Source organism: Corvus hawaiiensis, chromosome 2 (genome assembly GCF_020740725.1).
Source record: "Corvus hawaiiensis isolate bCorHaw1 chromosome 2, bCorHaw1.pri.cur, whole genome shotgun sequence".
Lineage (NCBI taxonomy): Eukaryota > Metazoa > Chordata > Aves > Passeriformes > Corvidae > Corvus > Corvus hawaiiensis.
Genome location: NC_063214.1, coordinates 40,802,332 through 40,829,637, shown reverse-complemented (window position 1 = coordinate 40,829,637; position 27,306 = coordinate 40,802,332). Strand labels below are relative to the sequence as shown.

At 40.0% G+C, this 27,306-nt stretch overlaps 1 protein-coding gene and 1 long non-coding RNA gene across 2 annotated transcripts in view; one reads left to right on the top strand and one right to left on the bottom strand.

The window, feature by feature from the left end:
- The window catches only part of LOC125321828, a 50,198-nt gene extending 34,531 nt beyond the window's left edge, over positions 1-15,667 (top strand). Inside the window, exons 4-5 of the long non-coding RNA XR_007201701.1 lie at positions 8,832-8,938; positions 14,749-15,667. This is a non-coding gene — a long non-coding RNA (uncharacterized LOC125321828). The remainder of the gene's footprint in view (positions 1-8,831; positions 8,939-14,748) is intronic.
- On the bottom strand, positions 175-27,306 carry MTNR1B (melatonin receptor 1B). Its single transcript, XM_048295181.1, has 2 exons — positions 27,037-27,306; positions 175-5,448 (listed from the first exon to the last, which is right to left on the bottom strand). Exons 1-2 carry the CDS (start codon positions 27,251-27,253, stop codon positions 4,580-4,582), a joined length of 1,086 nt encoding a protein of 361 aa, XP_048151138.1. The 5' UTR covers positions 27,254-27,306; the 3' UTR covers positions 175-4,579.

The following is a 27,306-nucleotide window of genomic DNA, read 5'->3' as shown; positions in this document are numbered from 1 at the left end:
AATTTGTGTTCTTAACTCGGTGTAATTTTACGCCACAAAAACATTTATAAATATAGACTGAAAAAACAATCTCATTAGTCAGATGAAGGTGCTACTAACAAGACAATGAACAGGAATCAGTTGTGTGTTCTGCAGCTGACTTTTATAGTGGTCTCACTGCATGCTCATTGTAACTTGAGGTAAAATACAGATTTATTATTATAGATAATAATGATGTGCAAGATCCAGTTAAACTAGCAACATATCAATAGATGACTGAAAATAAATTGTCTTCCTCATTTTCCATTAAATCTGTAAACATCTTTAAGTGCAACAAATTGTTCAGATGACCAAAATTGTGTTATATACATATTAAGAAATATATACAATCTTCCATATATATTTATTCATTGGCAAATTCCCAGACTTGTGCAATTCATTAAAATACAATTGGGAAATGAAAGCAAAAATTTTTGTCTAAGTATTTTCTTAAAGGAAGAAGTGGAGAGACAGAAACGCACTTCTGCCTCTGAGAATGAGCAAGGCAGAATTATTTCATTCAGTCAATAATTTAGTGAGAAATCTCATCAAACAGTTATAGGACTGTACCTTTAGTTTTAATTCTTCTTTGAGAGTGACATTTTCACTTGTACAGAAAGACAGGATAAGACTAATGCATTGTTTCAGTCTCATTTAGACATTACCACACCTCCACTTCTCTCTTTACTAAAACAGAATTTACAACTGGTCTTCACCCATCTATGCGAGAGTAAGCTGTTTTCTAATCTGAGTTCTACTGTAAGAACAATTCTAGAATACATTTACTTCTTTTAATCAATAGAAAAGACAACACTTTTTAATCAAGATAACACTAAAAGTTTGAAAACACTCCACATTTTCTGGAAACAGACTTTGTCCCTGAGGCCCTAGTTTTTCCTTCACTAGTTACCTTGTGCAGAGCACAGGATGTACCTGACTTTATTCCTCTTTTTTTCTTAAAGTGCCTATATCAGATATGCTGGTGTAAATACTTTTATACAACAAAAGTATTAATTTCCTCAAAGATGCATGAATCTGTTCAGAGCTGATATGTTCTTCCTGACTACACTTTCAAATCACGCTATAACCATATCACCTCTCTTGACGGTGCATTTATGAAGTTTTCCTTCAGACTTAATTTGAGAAAAAATAGATTTTGAATTAAAGTATGAAAAGGGAGAAAATTAATTTAAGGCTTCTGATGTAGGTAGAAATATACATTCCTACACGAAGACTTTTCACCATTGAGAGCTGCATTTAGTCATCTAAATTAATATAATTTTTATGCATTTGAATGACTTTCAGGAAAATTTTAATTTTATGGATTTGATTGATTTCCACATCAACTCAAATGCAATGCTTTGTAGTAATACATGGATAAAAATTATTTTAATAGGTGTGAGTTATTGTCCATACATCAGGACTCAACAAGTACCAGTACCTGGCACAATAATAGCTCCATTGACTTTGCAACCACCATGCACTGCAGAGTCCCTTTCAGGTAATGCTGTGGTGGTAAAATCCACACCTGATAGTTTAGCACTGTTCCAAAAATCTTCCATCATTTGTGAGGAAGGATCCAATTCTGGAACACTTCTCTCTGTGACAGTGGTGAAACACTGGCACAGGTTGCCTGGAGAGGTGGATGCTCCATCCCTGGCAATGTTCGAGGCCAGGCTGGATGGGGCTTTGAGCAACCTGGTCTAGTGGAAGGTGTCCATGACCAGGTCAGAGCAGTTGAAATTAGATGATCTTTATGGTCCCTTCCAATCCAGGCCATTCCATGATTCTGTGATTCTCTTCAATTACTTGTGTGAGCTTCATTGGGAACATATGAGAACAAGGATTCTTAAAGTGGTATTTAGTTTTTAAAGAGCAGATGTAATTTGTAAAATGACTTTATACAAATTCCAAGTCTTCTCATGAGTATCAAGAGTGATAGCAGCTCATTTTTATGGCCAAAGAAATGGTTCCAACATTTAAATTTATTTTATGAAGCTAAACCAATAATTTTTGGACTCTATTCTGACTCATTCCAGCAAGTGATAAACCAAGATCTACCAATTTACTTCTAATAATAGTTTATCTATTAGTCAGACAACAAATTTTGACTTTCAAGTCACAATTTTGAGTACTCAGAGAAGCCAGAAAAAGTAGGATTGTCAAGGAATCAAATTTTATATCCTTTCCTACAAGTTTCAGAGACTCTTGAAACTCCTTATTTACTCTGGGGGAAATTTTACATGTGGATATAAATGTACATTGATTTTGTGTTCCATATCTTGCTGTGGAAGTCAGGAAGAATGACAACACATATCAAAATTGTTTCAGACTTACAAACTTATGTTTCAGGTAAAACCTACCTATTAATGATTGCTACTTTTAGCCACAATGTTTTTATTTTCTGCTACCAGGTTATATTTGTCCCATCTCTTTATTACCTCTACCAACAAAGTTTTCAGCTTCTTATCAGCCTACTACTGTATGAGTCTGAGGGTACTGAACTTCTGAGATTATCCAAAATCATGTGAAGAACATGAAAGCAGCTAAAATAATTATCACATTTGTTGCTTTGCTGTACTTTACATAGGCTTATGGCGAGCAGATAGAACATTTAAAATACTGTGGTTCTTTGATATTTTTCTATCACTCTAGCAACATAAGGGTGATATTTAATACATCTTTATGGCTTCAGAAGCAGTATATTTGCTGTAAAAATTAATATTACTACAGAAATATTTTTCATAATAGCCAGATCAGGAAACCCAAACTGGAATGTAACAGCAACCTGAATTCTTCATTGTCCCATTTCAATACCTGACATGGATTTACCAGAGACCTAGCTCCTCTACACTGAACAGCACTGCTAAGAAATGCTAAGAGTAATGTGCATTTCAAGTCTAATGTTAAAATAAGCTCATTGACTCTGTACTTGCACATAGATCCTTAGTCTGATTTAGAGATAGTACAACCATGTTGTGTAAATCACTATAATGCTCTGTAGTACAACCCAAATTGTAATCTGATCTGCACAGTCACTGTTACGATGTCTTACCTGGAAAAACGGAAATCCAGTTGGAATTTGAGCTGAGTTTTAAAATTAAGTGGAAAATAATATTTTTATTTTATGAACTGCAAATACGAAGTGTAGGTACACTATTTATGGAATTAATATCACCTGCCTTTGCCTGAAGTGAGCTACCTGATCTCTGTTACAGTCAGTGAAGGTACGGTCACTGAGTTCTGTTGATCAGCTCCCCTGACCAATAAAGATGTCTCTTTCAAAAGAAAAGGAATAATTTCCTAGAACTCTATGGACTACTGTGGGTATTTAGAAAATGGATTGTGTGCAAACATCTACACTGGATTCACCCCAAATTAGGCAAAATAAATCCCTCTCTAGCTATCCAAAATTAGATCTTTGAACTAGTGATCAAAGCTGCTTCTAAAGTCAGTGAAAGGAGACAAGCACCTCCATAAAGCAATTAATCTTGTCCTTGGACATGTGTTTATCATCACATATGGAAGGAAACATATCTCCACTATAGGGAACCTTGAAGGTTGTCTTAGGTTAGACGCCAGCAGTGGGTTTTGTTCGAGATTAGATGTAGACGTGAGTCAAGTATATCAGCTACCATTACAGTCAAAAGGGCTTCTTCTTTTGGTTTAGCATCATTTGAGATGATCTAGGATATCCTGTTTAGTGTCCAGTTGCCACTCCAGATGATCACAGGTCATATGCTATAATCTCCAGTCTGTTGCAAATGTGTAAGGTGTGCTAAAGTGCTTCAAATGACATTTTATATAGATATTTTGGTAAATAAATGAGGTTCAATTAATATTCAATCTTTTCTAAAGGAAGAATATTGTGTAAAGTAAATCTGTGAGAAATCAACCAATTGTATTACATTATCTACCATAAAATTGACCACAAAAGATGAACAGAGTAGACACACTGTATTCCCATTCTCAATGTAGGTGAGTATGAAAAACCTGTGAGGAAAGTCTCTAATGTTAATATTTGCTTTTACACAAATATTCTTCTCTCTGGTTTACAAATTTGATTCAAAGACACCATTACAGTCAGTACACCAGTACATCCACAGAAATGCAATGTTTGGCTTATGTGTGGAAAATAGAGTGTCTGTCTCACCCTCTGTTCAGATACAGAAGGGAGGAAAATACCACTCCAGAGCCTTGATGAGCTGCTGTACACATAGACTCACTACATCTTCTAAGAAATGAATCCTGATCTTGTATAAAGAATGCAAAACTCTCACTGAAGTAAAAAAATACCTCATTCATATGTCTGGAAGCCGGATTCAGCTCTCAGAACTAAAACAGCTTGCACCCACCTGCTGCTTTAATTCTGAAACATATTTTCAATTGATATCTTGTATAAATCATGAATCAAGAGCAATGTGCTTTACTATGAAGACAGTATTCCAGTCATGAAGTGTGATCCAAGTGGAAACTCCCAAAATTAAGCAGGAATGACTGAACATTATGTCTATGATCTTGGTTTTCTCCATTACAAACTCTTGCATTGACTATTACACATTTACAAGGTGTCAGTTTTCATTTGGTTATTGTTGTTTAAAGCAGGCGAAGGCTTGCTCTTCTGGCCATCGGTTCCTCCTTTGGATGTGTCCTGGAAGAAAAGCCTTGGCATCCACAGTGACATTAAAATTCGTTTATATTCATTCCGAAAATTCTGGTTAAGAAGACCATATATTATTGCATTAAGGCAGCTGTTGAAATAGGCCATTAAGTAGCTTATAATGAATAGCCATTCAGGAACTTTTGGTGCCATTTCCGTAGGATCAATGGCTACAGCCAGTCCAATGAAGTTTAGAGGTGCCCAGCAAAAGGCAAAAATCACAAAAACCACAAACATAGTAAGAAAGTTTCTGAAGTCACTTGGCTTCAATCTTGGCTTTGTTTCTGACTTGACTCGTCTTCTGACTTGAAGCACTAAAACCCAAATTCGAAGGTAGCAGAAGCTGACAATGGTGATAGGGACAATGAAGTGAATGACCACAACAGCTATCGTATAGTAGGAGCTTGCAGTCTGGACAAACGTGCACGAATAGATGCGTGGATCATACTTCAAAGAGCCAACAAAAAAATTTGGCACAGTTGCAATCACTGTTAAAATCCAGACTAAGGAGACATACAGCATTGTGTTCCAACAGCTGTACACTTTGTCATAGGCAAAACTATGACATATGTAGCAATATCTGTTTATTGCAATTGCAGTGATGTTGAAAATGGAGCCTATTACACTCAGTCCCATCACAAAGCCACTCGCTTTGCAGTGCGTTTCACCCAGTGTCCATCCATTGCGGAAAATAGCTAAGAGCACCAGTGGATATGGATACAAGGCCACCACCAGATCAGCCAAAGCTAGGCTCACCACAAATGCATTACCTGGAGGGAAAGAAAAATACATAGACATAAGTCTGAAAGCAAGCATAGCTGTGAACAAGAAGAAAAACATTACATTATTTTGGGTGTCTGCAATGCTAAACTATTGATGATGTCAGCAAGCAGCAGATATATAGGACCAATAAGGAAATGATTTTACAATGTAACTTAGAACACCATAGAAATATCTGTAGAAACATGATATTTCAAATCTGTTGGTAACTGGATTATAACGTCCTTGCTCTTTTTGTCTTTAATAAACATAGCCATCAGTGAGCCATTACATAAGCACATGTTGGTTTAAGTGTAGCTAACTCCACAGCTGGATTGAATAAAATGAAAATGAAAAAAAAATCTAAATTGTGCCAGGTAGGTAAGCCATTGTGTCATTCTAACCTATCACTGGAATGCTAATGGGCTTGACAATTATCAAGGAGAAGGATATACAGAGACTAGGTCAATAGCTATTGGAAGGATGTGTTGTTTTATGCATACTCTAAATTGCTACAAAATACTCTGTAGTATAGATATTTTCTGCATGAATGGCCTACCCATACTGCAGTTATTTTCTCATTGGATTGTCTAAGCAGGAGTGAATTGCCTTCACCAACCTCCACAGAAAGGCGTATTTAAATAAACAAAGAAAACTTCCATGCATGCAACAGAAAGTATTCAAATTTTCTGCTGATGACATTATGGGAATATAAGTGATATGTTTAAGCCATATTGTCTCTCTTTAAACAGTGTCCTTTTCATCAGTTTGAAATTTCTGACATTGTATCTAAGGGTATTTTTATAAAACAGTGAGATAATAAACTACATTCCAGAAAAAATGGTCTTTAAGAACTTCACTCTAGAAGACAGAGATACTAACTTCGAATTCTTGGCATTTAGGTAGTATAAAATGTATATAGTTTGTATGGTTTTGTATATGGCTTGCATACTCTTTTTTTTTCCTGAAAGTCCTTCACAGCATGAACCAATATGCAAAAAATCCAAGCAATTTTAAAAATTGTGCATGGAACATAATTACTTTTTTGAAAAGAGCAGTTAGATGCTCCATTCTAAAAATTCTGAGCTTACTAGTCCTCAACTAACAAAGCAGCTCTCCACACCATTTTAAGAATGGCATTAACTGGAAGTCATAAAAGTAACAACCATATAGAAATATACTCATCAAACATGACAGAATTTCACCTCTACTCTGTTTTCTCCACCTGCTTTACATCTGTAGCTTCCTGAATTAAGGAATGGGGAGGTATCTTTCTCCCATACACTTTAGGGGACAACCATGCTCATCAGAATTTGCACAACAGCGAGTAAACTTAATGGAAAGCAGGATTATCCATCTGTACCTGCAGGAATATTGGCTCATCTCAAGAGTGGTGCACAACTTATTTTAGATGGCTCCCTTTTATATATTTAGTAGCCTGTTTTATATATTTTTAAAAGCTTCACAAGCGTTTCCATAGCTGCAGCTTTATGATTTGTGAGGAAAGACTGAACAAATTAGGGAGAAAATTGAGTGGGACATGATAACTTCAAATAAGCAAAGCAGGAAGGATGTAACCTGTTCCCATGACTGTTGTGAATCCAAGCAAACTTCAGTCACAACAAGGAAGTTTCAAAGTAGGTGGCAAGAAATAGATTTTAATGGAAAGAAGAAGGAAGTGTTGGAACACCTTGCTTTGAGTCTGCCATCGAAGGTTGTAAGAAAACATGAAACAAGTATGTGTCAATACTGGCCTAGACAAAGATGATCCCTTTGTACAGGAAGGATGAGATGACTGTGAAGGCCTCTTCTAGACATATGGTAAACAGACAAAAAGCCAAAACTAACAAAAGAACAGGGGCATCTTTATCAGAATGTATTTACATCATAGCAACAAGCATTTCTCTTATGTTTTGTCATCACTGCTGTATCTGACATTTGAAGATAGAGAAGTCAGAAGCTGGAAGAAGGAAGGAAGGAAGGAAGGAAGGAAGGAAGGAAGGAAGGAAGGAAGGAAAAGGAAGGAAGAAAAGGAAGGAAAAAAGACTTTTTTGTGTTTTAGAAGGCCTTTTGGAGAAAAAGAGAATTTAGTCTGGGGTGTGTTCACTAAGATTAATCTAAACTCTAAGGCCTCCCAGCATCAGCTTCTACCTGAAATGTAGTTGTTCAGTTGAAATAGAGTGGGCATTCAGCTCTTTCAATCATATTTGGAAATTTACTGTAAAGTACATTTAGCGAGATATTTTCAAAGTTTTGAATGCAATTTACGACTTGAAAATTCTAGGTGAAATGAATAAATAGAGTTAGCAAGGAACTTGTCAAAAACTTAATTTACTAGTTTACAACTCAGAAGAAAAATGGTCCAATATCTATAAAGGCCTCAGGTGATTTGTCACTTCTATAGCTGTTTACAGGGTTGAATGTTCCCACTGTGTACTGCAAAGTAAGGTCCAATGGTATTTTTCTGTCTTTGTGCATGACTGCAGAATTAAGTTTAATGTTTATTATGGCAATGAATAATCTACAGAAGTAGAGAGAAACTTTCCTAATTCATAAAACATAAATAATTGACATTTTGAGAAACCAAAAGTCTTAGACATCTTTTATGCGCTTGGAGAAAGTTAATGTTCCTTGATACACCTAACCCAGAGCTTTTAGAGTGGCCTAAATTACATTCATAATATAACTAAAGAGGTAACTTTTTGCTGCTTGTAACAAACTAAAAAGCACAGAATTCTCATCTAGCTGGAATTATTATCATTGCTTCTGGAATTTACTCGATGGACTTTGTTCCTAGATTTCAGTTTCATAAGAGAAAGAGATATATTCATTTGTAAGAAAAACATTTGCTCACTGGAATGGAAAGACCCCTTAATTACAAGCAGTAGCTACTAAAAGCCAGATGTCTTGCCAGGTATTCAAAAAGATCCACATCTGTGCTGTTTTAAACACTGGTAGTTGTATGCATAAAAAAGAAAATAAGTTCTGATATTTGCTTTGCATGCAACAGAACTAGATCAATATTTCATGAAGCATTCCTGCTTATTGGTTTTCTTACTACAACTAACAAGAGAAAGAGAACTGCCACACCCTCTTGCAATCTTGATATGACTTGATGTTGTAAGAATTTACTCTCAGAAAAAAATTTTTGGTAAGGCCAAAACTTTTAAGGGCTAAGCATCTGCCTTCTGAAAAGACAACTGACTTCTAATGTCTCTACCAAAACCAGAAGCAATTTCAATCAGCAACTATTTTTTAAAGGTTTTTTTTCTGTCTTTGGTTTGAAACTGGTGAAAATGTTTAATTATACATTGTAGTGTTGTTTGGGGTTTTTTTTAGGTGGTGCTTTGGTTGTTACACATTTGTTTAACAAGTTGTTCTACATTGCACGCAGACATCGCCCTCTTCGATCTATGGCACCAGCAGCAGGTGGAGCAGAGAATTAAGTCTTTCACACACTGACATTTGAATTCCCTGTGACAGTACAAGCCAAGACCTAGGGTAAGCTTTGATTTATTGAGACATGGTGATTTGGTATAATGTTCAACAGAGTGTTGCTAACAGAAGGTGTAACATAATGCTCCAAACAAATGCCAGATGGGTGTTTGTTTTCTTTGAATATGACAGTTTAAAAGCAGTGATATGCTCTTTTGTAGTTATGTTTCATGATTTCAGATATTAGCGAGGTATACTGCAAACTTTGATGTAAGGGAAAGGGACAGGCAATAGATTTCCACCAGAACAGCATATTTTAGAGACTCTAGCAAAAAATATAGCATAAACAATGAATCAAAGCTGGTCTTCCATTTATGGAACATCCAGGTTATTTCTTTTTTAGGAAATGTGTGTTCTATGAAACAGTTCAGAATAATTGGTCACTATAACTGTCCTCTTACATGTACAAAGAAAAACCCATCACTGGGAGTAGAATCATAAAATCATTCAGATAGTAAAGGACCTTCAGGATCATTAAGTCCAACAGTTAACCCAGCACTGCCAAGTCCACCACTAGCCCACCTTCCTCAGTACCACATCCACACCTCTCTTAAATACCTCCAGGGATGGTGATTCCACCAGTGCTTCCAGTGCTTCACAACCATTCAATGAAGAAATTTTTCCAAATATTTAATCTAAACCCGCCTTGACGTAATTTGAGTCCATTTTACTCTTGTCCCTTCACTTGTTACCTGGGAGGAGAGACCAACCCCTGCCTGGCTACAACCTCCTTTCAGGTAGTTTTAGAGAGCAATAAGGTGCCCCTGAGCCTACTTTTCTCCAGGTTAAACACCCCCAGCTCCCTCAGCTGCCTCTTTCCCCAGCTCTGTTCCCCCTCTCTGGACATGCTCCAGCACCTCAATGTCTTTCTTGTAGTGAGGGGCGCAGAATTGAATATGGGATTCAATTGTGCTGAGTACAGGGGGACAGTCACTGTCTTGGTCCTGGCCACACCATTGCTGACACAGGCCAGGATGCCATCACCTGGGCACACGCTGGATCGTGTTCAGCTGCTGTCACCAGCACCCCCAGGGCCTTTTCCATCAGACAGCTTCCCAGCCCCTGCCCCCAGCCTGTAGCACTGCCTGGGGTTGTTGTGACCCAAGGACAGAACCCAGCACTTGGCCTTGTTGAACCTCAGACAGCTGGCTTCAGTCCATCAATCCAGCCTGTCCAGATCCCTCTGCAGGGCCTTCCTGCCTTCCAGCAGATCAATACTCCTGCCCAACTTGGTGTTGCCTGCAAACTGACTGAGGGGGGCACTTGATCCTCTTGTCCAGATCACTAATAAAGATATTAAACAGGACTGACCTGAAGAAGAATGCAGGACTCACAAGAACAGAAGCTTAGCATGTTAAAAGGACCCTGAGATTGTGGCTTAGTGACTTGCAGACTCCTGGACTGGAACAGACCTGTGTTCTTGGCCCTACATCTGAAACTATGAGTTAGTGCTGGAAGCTACACTTGCAGGAACTGAATTTTAGGCTTATTAGGCAGAGCCCTCAGGTGTTGACACAGACTTACTGAAAAGAGGTACCTAAGTTGCACTGTTGTTTTTGAGATCATGATTTTGGCATGGTTGGCCTCTAGGTATGAGTGTAACCCAAAACAAAACCTCCACTTTTCCTGCGTGCTCACTCTTCTTCTTCCTCTGGTTAAATATGGGAACGCCAGTCCTTGCTGCGAGATTGCTGCCTTGGGTTTCCTAACAGACACAGCAAAAGGCTGTGCTGTTAAAAGCTTAGTAAAAAGGCCTGAGGTTTGTAACCCCTGGGTGTACAGTTTTGCTCGCCTGTGGCTTCCTCTGGTGCCGGTGGGGACGGTGGTGACTCTCTGTTGCCACCTAGTGCAGGAGCCACAGCAGAGACAGCACACTGCATCATCTGGCAGGGCAGGAGGAGAACGCCAGCGTCTGGTTCTTGCAAAGCAAAACGCTGATCGTTAATCAGATACTACATTTATGGGGTGATAAATACTTTTCTGGGCTTCTGATACTTTCTGAGATTGCAGGAACCTTTCCAGTACTGGGTATTTTCACAGAGAAAAGGGGAAGCAGAAGAGGCAAGACAGGCTCTACTACTAGAAATTTCACTGTTGCCTAGTGGTTATACTTCCACGGTGTAAGAGCCCTTCTTTGAAAAAGGCTTGAGCTTATGTCTCCCATAGTCCCCAGAGAGTGCCCTACTCACCAGCCCTGCTGCTCTTCTGGGGTTAGCGTGCTTGTCTCTTTCTAGGTTATGTTCAAGAATTTCAGCCTAGAATCAGAATACACAGATTATCACTTGTATTGTAGAGTGCTCTTTATCAGTATGCTCATAAAAAAAAAAAAAAGTAAAAAGTCCTTCTCGTGACTTAACAGTTGAGAAACTGAGATAGACAGGTGCAGGAACTCTCCAAGACACTGATTAGGAAGAATACTCGAGGTTCATGAACCTTGCTCTTATTTTTCTCTATTAGAGAATACCACCACTGTTAGGCATACTCTGGGAAAAGTGGCACTTTTCCGGTCCAGCTTTCTTCTCCCAAATGACATCGTAGTGGCACACTGATGCTGAGGGATGGAGCCAATAGAAGAGCTAGAGCTATGAAGCAAAGCTAATTTTATTAAAAGCAAACAAAAGGGGGTGGTTGCTGCACTAGGTAGTAAATCCTTAACAGATATTGCAGATGTAAAAATTTTACTTGTGTTCAAGGGAAGACTGGAAAAGTACTTGTAAGAGACATAGTTTGAATATTACTTAACAGACATACCATGCTAGGTTTGGGAAATCCTCTCAGCTGGAAGGAATCACAAGTTATAAGAATACAGAAGTATCATACAGGGTTGCTCTGTTCTCTTTTTCTCCTCAGTGCCTGCTTCCATCTACAGTTAAAGACAAAGTATGAGTCTAGCTATGCCTTTTTCTGTGTCCACCCATCTGAAACTGAGCTGCATTTTGCAGCAGGCTCAGGGAAGATCCCTTATATCCATGCCCTAAAAGTGAAGTCAGGCTCCTTGAGGGTAATCTAGGTAATCTAGGATGGAAAAGGCCCATGTTGTTGCTGAGAGAATCACAGACTTGTAGAATCATAGAATGGTTTGAGTTGGAAGGGACCTTAAACATCATCTCATTCCAACCCCCCCTCCCATGGGCAGGGACATCTTCCACTGGATCAGGTTGCTCAGTGTCCCATCCAGCCTGGCCCTGAACACTTCCAGGCATTGGGCATTCACATTTTCTCTGGGCAACCTGTGCCAGTGCCTCACCACCTTCACAGCAAAGAATCTCTTACTAATATCTAATCTAAGTCTACCTTCTTTTGTTTAAAATCTCCCCTTTTTCAGTTTAGATGTCTCTCTCTAGGTACTTTTGCTTTTCATGTGGGGAGCAAAGCCAAGACATTCACTCTGAGGGCTTAGCACTATGGGCTATGGGCACCAGTGGCAACCCAGCCTCAGACCCTCCAGTTGCTGAGCACAATCACTAAATAACAACAAAAACAGACTGTTTTTTCACTGGTTCATGAAAGAAGTCGTGTTTTCTGTATCTGCCAGTACATATCGGCTTAATTTTCTTCTCTTGAAGTAATCACAGCTGTTGATTGCTTCAACTAAGAAAGAATAGGAACCCTACTTGTACAACTGCAAGTATGAAAACGCATTTACTGCTGACAAAGGGGCTAATATGAAAAGCTGTAAAATACAACAGGTGCAATCTAGTTAGATCCTATAAAGAGCTTGGCAACCTATAATTTTTAGTAACTTTTTTTTCAGCACTATATTGCATGTCATAGAAAAAAAGGTGAAATATGTAGCATTTTATAGGATGTTACTTTGTTAAAGAAACAAACAAAAACCCTACCCCAAAACTTGTTCCAGATTGACTATAAAAGACTGAAGAGTGGAAGAAAACAAAGTAAGGATATTTCACTTCTGAAAACTCTGGAAAAAACTTTATTATGCCCTGACAGATTTTAATTTCTATTGTATGAAAGGCTAGTTCATTCCATCACCTTCATTATTACTTTCATCTTTGTTACTGTCTAGAAACTGAATTTTTTCGAAGGCAATTATGGGGGTTTTTTTTTCTTTGTTACTGCAACAAAACGTTGCTCAAGTCCTTAGAATAACTTAACTTCCACCTTCTTTTAGAAAGGAGGACAGGAAATTGAAAAATGAAAATAACTTTGTTCAAACTAAAACCATGTTTTATTTTGTTAAGCTGTTTGTGTTTTGTTTTATTTTAATATTTTCTAGCCGATGAGTTGAATTAAAAAATCCCAAATAAAAAAATCTCAGACATTAAATAATTCTATTTTAAAATGTAAGGCTTAAGATATTACTGAAGATACTCAGGCTATCAGGCTGGTATATGAAGTGAATAAAATTGGGGACTATTGGAGACTATAGGACACAGCACCATTTTGCCAGGAGATTTGATTAGCCATGATAAGGTGCATCCTGTAGTTTTGCCCTGTAGACCAATGTAAACAGCCCAGAACTTCTAAATGTGAGTGTAAATGTTGGGATCTCCACTTACAGAACCGAAGTCATGCCAGTGGCAATTTCCACAGTGGTTTGCTCAGCTGCTCCGGAGGGCTGCAGGTGAAGAACTTGCAGCATGGGACAGCTACAGAGACAAATACGTGCAGAGCATGTACATGTCAGCTGGTTCCATTGGCAAAAAGAAACCAAATCTAAGCCCATTCTTGCTGCTATGTACTTTTAAGTGTTCCCGTGTTCAACTTCCAGACACAGTGGGGGATCCCAGAGTTTTATAAAATAGGATCTGATACACGGCAGTAAATAGAGTACACAGGAACATCTAATTGGAGAGCACTTATGTTGACAAGTTGCCAACGCTTCTAACAACCTATGGAGTCCCTTCATTATGATCTTCTTTTCTTCTCTTGTTTCCTGTTTCAGCAAGTAAGAAAATAGATGACACTTGACGAAAATGGCCATTATAACCTTTCAGTAAGGAAAGGTCTTACCCTTTTTGTTCTGAGCTTTTGGAAGGCCTCATCACTGTACATGCATAAGGAGATGAATGTCTTCAGAAGCTGTTGTCAGTCTCTGCCATCTGCTTCTTTTGGAAACAAGGTCTTAAAGCAAAGTACAGTGACATGATTCATCTTATAATGATACTCATAGGTTTGTAAACAGCACGTGAACAGATGAATAAATAAAATGCTTTTACAGAAAATGATTGTGTATTCTCTTCTGAAGCATTAGCTGCTTTGTGCTCCAACTCAGTACAGACAAAGTGAGTAATGATAATTTGCTGAATCAAGGTCTTTTCTGAGAGCCAGTAGAAGCCTTGAAAAATCATAAGACAAAAACTGCTGTGGCTGGGCCTGCAAGTCATGATATTGTTGAGATAGGTAAATGAAGGGTGATAGGCATGCAACCAGTATAGCCATAGAATCATGGAAGTTGGAATTGATCTCTGGAGTTCATCTAGTCCAACCCTCCCATTCAAAGAGGGACAGACTATAGTGGGTTGTTCAGGACCATGTCCAGTCAGCCTTTCACTGTCTACAGCCACAGAGACTCAACAAGCACTCAGGGTGACCTGTTCCAGTAAGGAATGAGTATACAGGATATTTACTGTTTCACTAGGGAATAGAGGCAAGATGCTGTCAATTTTGCAACCAATGAGGGGTCTACTTGATCTACTAAATAGCAAAGGGTACCTAAGATCATACCTGTTACTATGCATGCAGAGACCAGACATGGTGAGTAACAGTGAGCTAGATTTGCTTGGTCAGAAGAAGAGGCCCCAGTGAAGATTAGAGTTAATGGGGCTTTGTTTTATTTATCCTTCGGCCTTCAGATTCCTTGTGACAGCAGAACTGAACAATCTTTGACTGGACATAATGGCCTGAGCCAAACAGAGAACCTGGACCAAGAAACATTTCCAGACCAGTAAACCTAGAGACTGGTAAAGGTACAGAACTCCAGAGGGGTGGAGCATGGAGTGTGGTAAGGGCTGCACAGAAAGAGGCAGGAGGCACCAGCTCCTAGCAATTTTTGGAAAGCAATTCCCATTGGCTTTAGCAAGGCTAGAATGTTCCTCCTTATCTAGATACTCACATACTAGGTTCAGCTTACCCCTGTTGCAGAATCCTGTTCCACATGCTACTTTGATGACCTTTGACTGCAACTAGCCTTTCAGACTAGCCTCTTGTGGCAGTTCTAGCTGGTACCCCAGTGAGTGACCTGGTGGCCTGTCATCCAGAAAGAGAGTTCTGGGTGACTTCTGTCTGCCTAACCTACTGAGTCACACCTCTTCGACTGCGTGAATACACTTGCAAACTGGACCAAACCAATATAATCTTTACTAAATCAGGCTCAAATGGAAATCACTATATATACTACACGAGAATGTTTGAAGGTGTTTGAAGGTCACCTGCTTCAATATTTTGTTTGGTCTCCATAAGCAGAGCAGATATTCTTGCTTCATCTTTAACCAGGAAGCTGACTGTACAGCAAGTTTTACAATCTTTATGGTCCTAGACTACCAGGTGTTTCTTAAGAGTCACTAAAGAGGATTGCATTGTTTTCAGATTATCTAACTAAAGGCATAATTACAAGGCCTCAACTTAGTTAATTTTTATTCTACTTTGAAACAATGGATGTCCAGTGCTGCAACTGGACTCTGGATTGTGTAGTTGGTGTTTCGTACCCAGGAAACACAGGTAAACTCTTATAAACTCTTTCAACCCACTTACCAGTAAATAATTTTTTCTAGGCAAATCAGTGTGATCAAACCATCTTTTTACAAGGCTTGCCTCAACGTCTAATTAACATGTTACACATTTTGTTCTAATGATTGCAAAAGGAAGAATAAAAAAAGAAAGTCTTGCTTAACATGAAAACTGATTCAGAAAGTAATCTTTTGTCAATAGGCTCTAATCCCACCTATGAATCTAATAACAAGTACTTTTGCAGTCACTTTAAAAATATCACAGGCAGACTTTTTGTCCTTGAGTAGGAGTGCTCTAAATTTCCACAGCACAACACTCACTTTCTGACACTGTATTTTATGCCAGTAAAACACCTGGAACATAATGGTGTACTATCTGACTTGTGGCAGGGAAGTTTGAATTTTAAATATTCTTTCTCTCATGACCTCTAACATAACAAGACAAAGGCATATAAAGATAACCGTCACCTATTAATCAAGTATTTTTTCCTCTGTAACAATCCAAAAATTACACCCTGTGCATTCCATAAGTAACAACTTATTTCAAACAAGCTGGTTGGAATGTTTAGTCTCTTGAACATATTCCCAAGCATCTTAAGAACCATAAGTGGCAGTTCACAGAAAGAAGGGATGAGGTAATTCCCAGTTGGCACATAGTGACTATGCCACTTGTATGTCTTTATTTGTCTTGAAGAAAAGCAGCATGCTTTAATATAACAGCTTTTTATTGGTCAGTAGAAAACCCGAATAGAGTTGGCTGCAGAGATTGAAGACTCTGGCTCCTGTCAGCTGACTGCTTCTGAGAACATATTTTCAAAGTCCTAAAGATTACATCTCCAATGAACTTCACCACGGACAGGATCTGCACAGAATGGGCATCTTGAATAGACACTTCTTTTCTTTAAACTGTGTAGATGATATTCAATAAGTAGGACATAAAAATACCTAGATTGATTATTATTACATATATTCATAGGTGACAGACATCTCACAAAAGTTTCTTTTCCCTATTTGCACTCAAATGAAATGGTGTGAAGACTTGAATCATTTGGAAAAATGGAACTGGCTTTAGAATGAGACGACACTGAGAATTTCAGGCAGTATTAGCGCAAATCATAAAGACATGAGGATGCCACTTTTTGGTTCCTGTCTTCTTTGCAGTGATATATTTTACAATTTGCTGCTAGTTCTAAACTTACAATCAGTTAATGTAATTATATTTGCAAGGCTGAGGTACCAAGCGGATATTTTTCCTGTTAGTCAGACTGTTAGCTTCAGTAGCTGCATGTGATACCTTCTGACAACAGTTGTTGCCTACGTTGTGCAAATATGGCTATCTAAACCAACAGGTAAGCAGATGTTGTTCTATAGCAGAAAGATGACAGTGTTTATGGAAGTACCATATAAATTATTATAATCTTCATAAGGTATTTAAACATTGAAACTGATCCAAGCCCATAAAAACAGCTGAAAAAATTATTAACTCTGTCAGAAGGGTTATGTTTTTTCTGCAGACATAATTTAAGCAGCATTTATTAAACATTGTAATCAAATACCTCTATAATTAATAAATAATTCAAAAAGAATTCCAACAATCAAGATTCTAGTAATTTGATTAATGTGTTTAGGCTGCTGTTATCTGTTTTCATGTCGAGACATAGCTATCCCATATGAAGCTGAAATGTCAGGAAAATGCTGACTCTCTGATATAGATCAGTCCTTATCAGTTTGGAGATGAAAAGTAAACCAGTTTGGAGATGAAAAGTAAACCAGAAGATTCCAAAGCAGCTACTGTTCTTGGGGAGAACACACCACGGTGTTGCACCCACAGTGATTTAGACAAGTTTCTGTGGGTTTTTGCTATCAGGAAGTCTGTTTTATGCCCATATCAAGGTGGAAGGTTAAAAAGCAGAACAACTGCTCAGATTGATCTTTAGGAATATGAAAATTGCCATAGCATTACCTTCTTTCTGCAAATGAAAAAAAAATAGTTTTGTTTTATCAGCTGTGGATAACATAGCTGTTCTCATATTTATTCTTGGGAACATGGAAGGAACATTCTATGTACCTGACAGTCTGACCCAAGGTACCAGTATGGGCTTGTAAAGGATAACTTCTAAGAAGCTAAAATCTGAAGCATATCTGAAGGCAGTGGTACTCATAATAGATCTGAATTGGAGTAGGAGTAGAATTTACTCCTAGAGGCAGAGAATCGGTTGTCACCAATTTAATGGAGTGAGTGTAGTCTCCTATAACATCCTCAACACAATGATTCGAGTCATCTGGTGAATATATATCTGCTAAGAATAGATGAAAAAATTAGTCTTTTAAAATGAGCTGTCCTAGCACTCTGTGGGAAGGTTTGGTCTCTTAGCTCTTGGCTGATTGTGCCAAAGAGCACCATGAATCCTGGAATTGCTTCTGCTGGTCCATCCAAGAATAGAGCTTTACTGCAGAGAGGTCATTCCTCATGCAGTAAGTGAGTCTTGCAAAAGGAATGTCAGTCCAGAGTCCAGGAGAGAGCTGGCAGGAAAGGGAGTGCTCCTAAGACACGTCGGAACTGCCAAAATACAGCTGCTAAGAGCTCCTTCTAATTTCCTGTATCTGAGAGTACATTTGCATTGGTTATTTCAAGGAGATGAAGGGAAACTTATTCATACTTTGAGTTGAAAAAAAAGCAAAAAAAAGCTGTGTGACTGTGTTAGACTTGGCCCTATGGAGAGCCTGAGTACAGTGTTGCAAGAAAAGCACCACACTAACAGCATCCTTTGGTTTTCCTTTCCTTGAAACATTGAGTGGACTTGTGCCAAATGAAATACAAATTGTAAATACAACCTTAGATACTTTTTTGCAGGTTCAAGAAAACATACCTCTGCGGCTCAACTGAATCCTTATCATTCTGTTTTCGCTAAAGATAATCACACCAATACCTCCGCTTACTAAGTGGGATAGGACTTACTATTACATCCTAAAATAAAAGTATATTGCAGCTGATCTTGGCAATAAACTTCCTATTTACTTATCAATAAATGGAATACTTATTGCACAGGATAAAAGTAAATGATAATTCAGAGCAATGATAATTTGGCAATATGGCGTTGCCAAGTGCTTCAAAGGAGGACACAAAATACCCTATGGCTGCAGAATAACCTGCCTCAGGTTAAAATTTTATCCTAAACAGGATTCCCTGTGATGCAGATTGATAGAGAAATTATTTTTCTAATTTATGATGTTTCTGTACTCCTAAATACTTCTTTCAATCCCTCTAGGCTCATAATTACCTCACAAACTTTCTATTTCTGAAAATTAAATACTTTTTAAGAATTTTAGTACTTTAAAATTCTGTGTCCTCTAGAACAATCTTAACTTTCCACTTTTCACTTTTTCTAAATTTACCTGCAAGATTTACCTGCATTGTCAAAGTAATTTTCCTGTTTTGCAAATTAATAATATTGGCTTTTCATTTTGCTCTTCTACTTTTGGATTATTTACAGGTTAACAAAGCTTAGAACTATTATTTCATATCTTTGAAGACTTATTTTCTCATTTGGTTACTGTCTGAACAAAGTCTCAAAGAAAAGAGAATGGAATTGGTGATGAACTTATTCTGTTTCCTCTCCAAGAAGAGAATAGAAGCATAATTACCAGTATGAGATGAGTCACGGGCACATGACTGAATAGTTCTAGAAGTTATATAGAAAGATTTGGAGTATTGATCATTTGGAGGTATTTTCTGAGAAGAGGTTTCATATCTTCACGGACAGACTTCACCTAAGCATATGGGATACCAGCTTGCAATCCAAGCTGGCAGAATGAATAAGAAGAACTTAAAATTGAGAGATGGGAAGAGAGCTTGAGAAAAAATCATACAGTTTCTTCATTTAACACCCAGGGCAAGGGAATTTTGGCTTCAGGAAGGTGGTGGCAACAAATATAGAAAATAGGAGCTCAAACATTGTAGAGTTCAACTGAAGTGGTAATATAAAAAGCAGTAGAACCAGTTAAAGGATGCCAGGAACCTATGCAATAAAACAGGGGATCCAAAACCAGTAAGAAATAAAAATAAAACTTTATGGAAACAATTCTGTTAGAATGGAATTGCACCAGTGATTGGAGAAGAGAAATACTAACAAAAAGGTCTATTGTCTTCATAAAAAAAGGGGAAATGAAGAGAGAAATTGAGAGAGAGAGAAAGGATATCCTGGTAAAAGCCAAAATTACACTGGAGAGGAGTTCTAAAGACAATGTGTGGTGAAGAATGCAGAAACCTGAAGCAGGATGAGAACGCCTATCTTTTAGCAGGAAAACACTAATGGAGCCAATTTAACATCAGGACAATGCAGGTCCTCATATGTAAAGGGGAAAATAAGCACAGAGCAGCTGAGTTCTGGACATACACCCAGCAGATTTCAATTCAGAGTCTGTTTGCCAATATACCCCAGCCTTTGTTTTCATGAAGAACAAAGACATCCCTGAAGAGCCTGCCATAGAAAATAAGGTTGTATTGAAAGCAGATGACATTATTTTGGTTAAATTAAATGGAAGAATAAACAAAGCAGACATCACTAAGAAGAGGGCTTGCACATTTTGATAAATAAAAGCAGCTAATTAGGAAAGTGAAATCAGCTGTATTGAGGAGCTTAGGGACTTAAATGTGGAGGAAGGCTGGCATTTCTTCATATTAAAGGTACAAAAATATTCTCTGTAACTTGCATCGAAAAGAGGGGAAAAAAAAAGCCATAACAAAAAGTTCCAGGTCTAGATGCAGAAAAGGTTGTCTCAGTAAGGATACTGGGGGCAAGAAATGAGGCTAGAAGTACAGGATGCATCCACCAAAGAAAAATGCTAGACAAAGCAAAAATGGATTAAATGGGAACTGACAAACCCCCTAAACTTCACTGACTTTGCAAAGACTTCTAAAATAACTAAAATGCCTTTTCAACACAGTAACAAAAGAGAAAAGATAAGTTACTGGGGAAGGGGGACCCTGAAAATCAAGTTAAAATAGCTTTGGTTTGAAGAAAGATTTTAGTAGACCTTTTAATAAGGACAATAGTGGTGGTCTTGGGGACAAGGCAGGTGAGGAATTAGCATATCTACAATAAAGCAAATATGTCAGAGAGATTGAATATACTTGATGGCAGGAATTTTTTAACATCTGTTTTCTCAGTGTCGTGTTCAGAAAGTACTGAGAGCTACATGTGGGACCTGTAAAAAGGGGCTGAAATGTTCTCTAGTCCTCACTGCCAGTAGGGAAGTGCAGATTTCTCTCAGGCTTGAGTGATTTGATTTCTCTCAGAGCTTGGCTCCCACATGCATCCCGAAGAGCAGTGTTGCCATGACTCACTTGCAGCTGTGGTGCTCTCACACTTTACTACCCATTTCCTCCTCCTTTGCTCTGGTGCTGCACAAATGCTGTTTCTTTTTGCATGAATGGCGCTCCCAGTAAGTCAGAAAAGCAATTAGGGAGTAATGAGAACAGTAAAACAGTGTTGCCATCTCTGGAAGATTCATTTGTCTACCATAGAGTATGTGCTAACATGGCACCTGTATTCAAGGTGGGAAATTGTTGAAAAGGAAGAATGAATCAAGAAATCTTTGGGCTCTTAACCTCATCTTAATTGTAGGCAAGGCTGGAGAGACAAGCTCAGAGGGATAGGAAAATTAAAGATGCAGATACAGACAAATGGAATAAAAGTCAATGTGAGCTTACACAAAGTGGCTGTACCAACTAATCAGATCATCTTTATTTAATAAAAGTTGGGCTTGGATTTTCTGGACCTGGGAGGTTGCTCTAAACGAATCTAGCCTTGGAATCACCAGGGTACCACTCACAGTCTGCTGCTACCACTGCCTGGATGATGATGAAAGAAAATTGTTGGACCAGAGGGAGGTAACCTACATTAAACTAATTTTGTCTGTTTCAGAAGTATTATGTCACAAAACACAAAGAGAACTAATGAAATTTTGTGATAATACAAAGTTGAGAGCATACACTGATACAGGGAAATGTCAAAATCTTTTTTTGCGTGAGGACTAAAAGAGCAGAAAGTAGATAGAGTATAATAACAGGAGGTATGAGGTCAGGTACTGAAGGAATAATTGTGTAACAAAAGAAAAAGAAGAGCTGCATCAGCAAGTGAGTGCACCAAGAACAGCCATCTATATGATGCTACCACATAAAAGGAAAATGTGGCTTCAAGGCATACCAGATCTATTTTGTCCACCCAGGAAAGGACAGAACAGAATAGAATGTTAATACTTTCTTGAAAGTATTGGCGGTACTTCACCTGCATTACTGTGAACAGGTCAGTTTTCTGTTTAAGACAGATTAATTCGGTTTGGATAAGTGATCTAGAAGGCCTAAAAACCCAGGGGAATGAAAAGCGCACCTACTTAGAGGAAACTAAAAGCATTTTACTTGTTTACTATGGCAAAAAAAAGTTGAGGGGTAAATATGTGTTTACTCGCCATTAATATTGCACAAAAGTTCTCAACAGGTGAAGAAATGATCCATTCACATTAGATGACAATTGTAATTCTACAAATAAAAATATCCACTCTAAGTTAGCAACTAAAAATCACAAAGTTAAAGTAAAGTACAAATGAGTTTGAGTCATGGTAAGAGATAGAAGAGTTTAAGTGTTGGGTTCAATGAACTTTAGTGAATGCTGAAGCTCTGTTCCCATCAGTTTCTCAGTGTTGAGCACCTTCAAGCTGAATGTGAGAGAGAATGTGAAGCCAAACACACACAGTCCCAGAACTAAGAATTCCACAGATCCAGGGTTCAAGAAGACAGGAGTACAAAAGCTGAAACTATCAGAGTGGGATCTCATGCTCTGCTCATCTAAATATGTTCTTGTCAGTATCACTGCTGTTATTAAAGGACAATTTTGCCAAGTGGTTTCAGAAACGGGTTTCTCCAGTGTAGTTTTGTAAGAGATGGATTCCATCACAGGAGACAACTGTCCTGTGTCCCAGTGGACAGGAATAATAATAGGGGAAGAATAAAGGAGGGAAAGAGAACTAGTCTGGCCAAAGAGAAGAAGAATAACTGAAAACGGCATTCAGCAATGGGGATAACTTACCTTCAGCTATATCACAGAAATGTGGATTGAAGGCTGTAGAAAGGGAAAGAGCATGGAAAAACACTACAAGCCTTGCTTATATTGGTGAACATGTTTATTTAGTAGATAGATGAGGACCAAAATTATAATTCTACATGCAGGATTGTTTATTTTGTACAGATACACATATGAGAAGCATTGTCCAGCTCTAGAGCCACACACACATTAGACAGAACTAAACATGCAAATACACCAATGTTCTTACAGGTAAAAGAAATATGAGTTTTGAGTTCATTTGTGTTGCAACAGCACCTTGCTATTCAAATGGAAATCAGAGTCTCATTGTGCTGTGTTAGCTGTTATATATAGAAAAGAAAATAGTGGAGAGGATGAGGAGGGCTGACAAAATGCACTAAAAATACCACTTTCCACTAATGCATTCTTTGGAATTGCACCAAGGTTAATATTAATATTCTGCCAAAAGTCAAAGGGTCCTAAGTCTTCATTACTCTTTGAAATGATATTGAGTTAATGTGCCTAATTCTCACTTCTCACTGATTTTATGCTGGCTTTAGTGCCAATGAAGTATAAACAGTTTGCTTTATCTCCATCGTCTGGGAGATGCTTTGCTGGTTCCCATCTTCTGGAGTGCTTCCTACCAGGTTCTTATCGCAGCCCATAACGTTATGTTTACAGCTATGGCTCTACAAAAGTATCTTTAAAATTCTTAAAAGCATCTAGTGGCTTTGATTTACTTGATACACCTTCAGGATACTTGATCATCCAGCAGTGGTTGTTGAGCACATGTAAACTTCACCACTTCAAAAATTCAGCAATTTAAAAGCTGTCTTCAGCTGGGTATGTTTAATTGGAAACACACAAAATCAATAATTGTTTTTGAAAATTCAGAACACATTTGACATTTCAAAGAGAAAGACAAGCTAATTTAATTTTATTATTTCCACATACAAAGTTTTATTTATTTTTGTAGTGTGTTAGATGAAATTACCCTCCTCCCAAATTAGAACTGATAAAAGCATTAATTTCTGTAAATTAAATCACTTTGAAAGATCAGAAGTTGCTCAGCCTCTCACAGAAAGACTGGGTGCAGTTATGTAAGACAAGCATGTTGATTCATACCAATTATGCTAAGCATTACTTGGAAGAGTGTTCACAGATTTTCCCCAAAACCAAATTTAAACATGGGAAAGAGGCTTCTGGATGATCTGAAACAATCATTCTGTTGTAAGGCTGGCAAAATTCCCATGGTTGAGGAGTGAAGGAGCAATGTCCAGAAACACCAGTCTTAGCCATTCTTTATGTCTCTCCTGCTGAACATAATATGTGTCAGCCCAAAGGCTAATGGGTCATATTTCATTCCATTCTTGCACCTCCCATTATATAACAGTATTAGAATAGATTTACTTTTGGTCATGCTTTAATTTTAAGGAGAGTGATGCATAACTACATTGTTTCCACTTATCAGATCTCTCTATAAAGTCTAGAACAGAATAGTGTTGAAAAATCCTGGAAAAACTGCTAAAGTCCTGCTTCACTTTCTGAAGGTAAGATTACTTCTTGTGCTACAGAAGTGGGTAGAGCTGGTTAATTTATTTCTTTTACACCTATGACTTATTTGAAGCCCCAAACTCTCATCCAAAAAAAATCTCTCATTAGCTTCTTCAAAGGGAACTGAGTGCTCATGATACTATAGCTCTTCCTTTTTCCTTCAATCATCTGGATGTCTGCCTGTCATAACCTTTCCCCTAATTTCATCTTTTTCTTCTCTGACAAGGTCTAATTCCTTTCATGCCATTTTTCCTCATCATTTCACTTTCTACCACATTCACTCCCCTTGCAAATACAAATGCGTCGTTTCTTGTTTGCTCAGAAAGGAAAACTGCAAGTCCACCTGTTTTTCCGTCTTCTTTCCTTGTCAGAGGCTAAGGGCTCCCAAGTATTGCCTTAACTCTCCACCATTTTCTCATCCCCTCTATCACTCCACCCACATCAGTTTTCAGTCCTCTTCCACTCTGCTTCCTCCTTAAGAAATTTTACCTGAAAAGACTTCTGTGGACATTTACCAAACTATACCCTTTCAGTTTCACCTCTAAGAGACACCTCTCCCTGACCTAAAACTAAGAACTGGCAATTTAAAAGGTATTTAACCTTATGAAGATTATGCAGAAGGAATTCCCTGCTATTCTTCACAGTACTTATCAAAGATAAAGAGATTGTTGGGACAGGGTCAGTGACATCACATTAAGGATGATCCTAGAAGGAGATCAATTAGCAGGTATTTGGACTAGACGACCACGTTTGCCTTTTTTGTTTTGTTTTGTTTTGTTTTCTGAACAGTCCTAGGGTGCCACTAAGTACTTTGATCAGTATCTTGAAACTTACTCTTCCAGGTATCACTCTCTTCCAGTCCACATCCTCTCCTTCGCTGTAGTTTGGGCGAAGGGAACGTTTCAGAAGAGAGCCCCTCTCTTCCTCCCTCCGGAAAGGATTTGATGCCGCGGGCCGGCCGCCCTCGCCAGCCTGTTCCTTCGGGCGCTTCCGCCCCGGAGCCCAGGCTCTAATCCCTGGGGAACACTCCTTCCCCCGGCGCCGAGCGGGCCGGGGAGCGCCGGTGAGTCACAGCGTGTCCCGCGGGACTCCCTGCCCCGCCGTGGCGCTGCGCCCAGTCCGGCCCAGCTCAGCCCGGCTCCGCTCGCCCGGGGCAGCGCCCGGCGCTGCTCGGCGGCCGCGGTCCCGCTCGGGGCACGCAGGGCTCCGGCTCCGGGTCGCGCCGGCACTACCGGCCTCGGTACGGCTCTGCCTCTCTCGGCTTGCCCAAGCACAAGCGCAAGGACCAGCAGCTGCCTCCCTAAGTCTTCCCTCGCTTAGCCAAAGCACCCTTCCAGACACTCTCAAGTTCGGTGCTGCTCGGTGGGGTGTGATCGCTCCGCCCCAGGTAAACAGGATTTGCCGGCATCCCCCGCTTGCAGTTAGACGTGCAGCGACTGGGGAGCGCCAAGACTTATCCTCCATAAACTGCTTTTGCCCCTAAGTAGGATTTAACTTAAAGCAAGCGCGAACGAGCGCCTACTCCCCGTCAGCAGGATTTCCAGTCACCGCACGTGAGACACGACAGCGCTTGGGAAGAGACACTGGTTTAAAAAAAAACAAACACAAACCAACACCCCCTCCACCCCGGGGAGAAACAAATCAGCGGCTTGTCCCTCCTTCCCCGCGGCAAGGGAGCACCCGCTGACACAGAGGACCGATGGCAGAGCCCTCTAGTTCCGAGTGCGGAGGACGTAGTGCTTCGGACTTCTGCCAGCTCCCAGCAAAGTTTGGTTACCCCGACCTGCGTGCGCATGGCAAAACGAGGGCACTCGTGTCTCGAAGGAATGAGCAGTTCCGGGAACAGCTAGGTACTATGAGAACTGTAGTAGATACACCACAATTTCGGGGGTAGCACTTTATACCGCACCGACACCCAGCATCCAGCCGAGTGCAGGTGTGCCCAGCTCTGCGCATCAGGAAACAACCGGCTCCGTCGACGGGGAGAGGAGCAGCGGGTGTAGGATCCGCACGCAGCGGGACATGCGCGAATCAGGGAAGTTGGCCAGGAGGCAAATCCGCGAAGTTGGTGCTTAACTACAGAGTTTTGTAGCTTGAAACACGTGTAACGAGCCCGGAAGAGGTGAGGAGAGAAAGCCAGGAAGTTTAGCAAGTAAAGGCTGCAGAGCAACATTCTAGCACACGCAAGGAGAAACCTTAGACACGATTCAAAGAAAACACCCCACTTTATTTGTTGCGTTCTGGTTGAAGCACATGCGGTGAGGAGACAAGAAGACGATTTTGTGAAAGCCTACCGTGCACTCTCAGGCAGGCTCCAGAGAGCGGGCTGAGCCGCTTCCCCACGCATGCACAGCACCGCATCTTTAGGACTCTTGAGCAAGTTTTAAAAGCTTCTCCTTCATTCCTCCGACCGCTTTCGGCACGCTTTTTGTCTCCGGTATTTTAAGCAGATGGCACTGATTCCCCTCCTCGGGAGCTCCATAGACACCAGATAATGCCTCATTAGGAACCATTCCACGACCTGCATTCCCGGACGGAGCGCAGGACGGAGCCCGAGGGGAGCGCGGGGGGTGACTGAGAGCCTGGGGGCCCCTGCACACACGACAGGGCAACGGATAGGGCTCTGGTGCCCCGCCTTCAGCGGGCGACCCGCCCGGACTTGACGAGCAGGCTGGACTCCTCAGGACAGCTGGAAGCGAGGACCAGGATGTCCGCAGGACTCCGGGCGCTCGCCACTCCCTGCCGCCGCCGGGACAGGGTGCGGGGACAAAGCCCTTACCTGAGTTCCGAAGCTTGCGGTTCTTGAAGACGGAGAGGATGACCAGGAGGTTGCCCAGGATGTCCACCACGGTGGTAAAGATCAGCACGCTGGACAGCACCGGCACCACCCAGGCGGGCCGCGGGACGCCCGCCGCTGCCGCCTCCCGCTCCGCCAAGCCGAGGCGGCCGCGCCCACCCGGGTCACAGCAGTTCCTCAGGGAGCCGTTCTCCAGCATCGCGGCCACCCCGTCCCGGCGCCTCCCCGCGGTGACCGGCGGCGGCCCCGCGG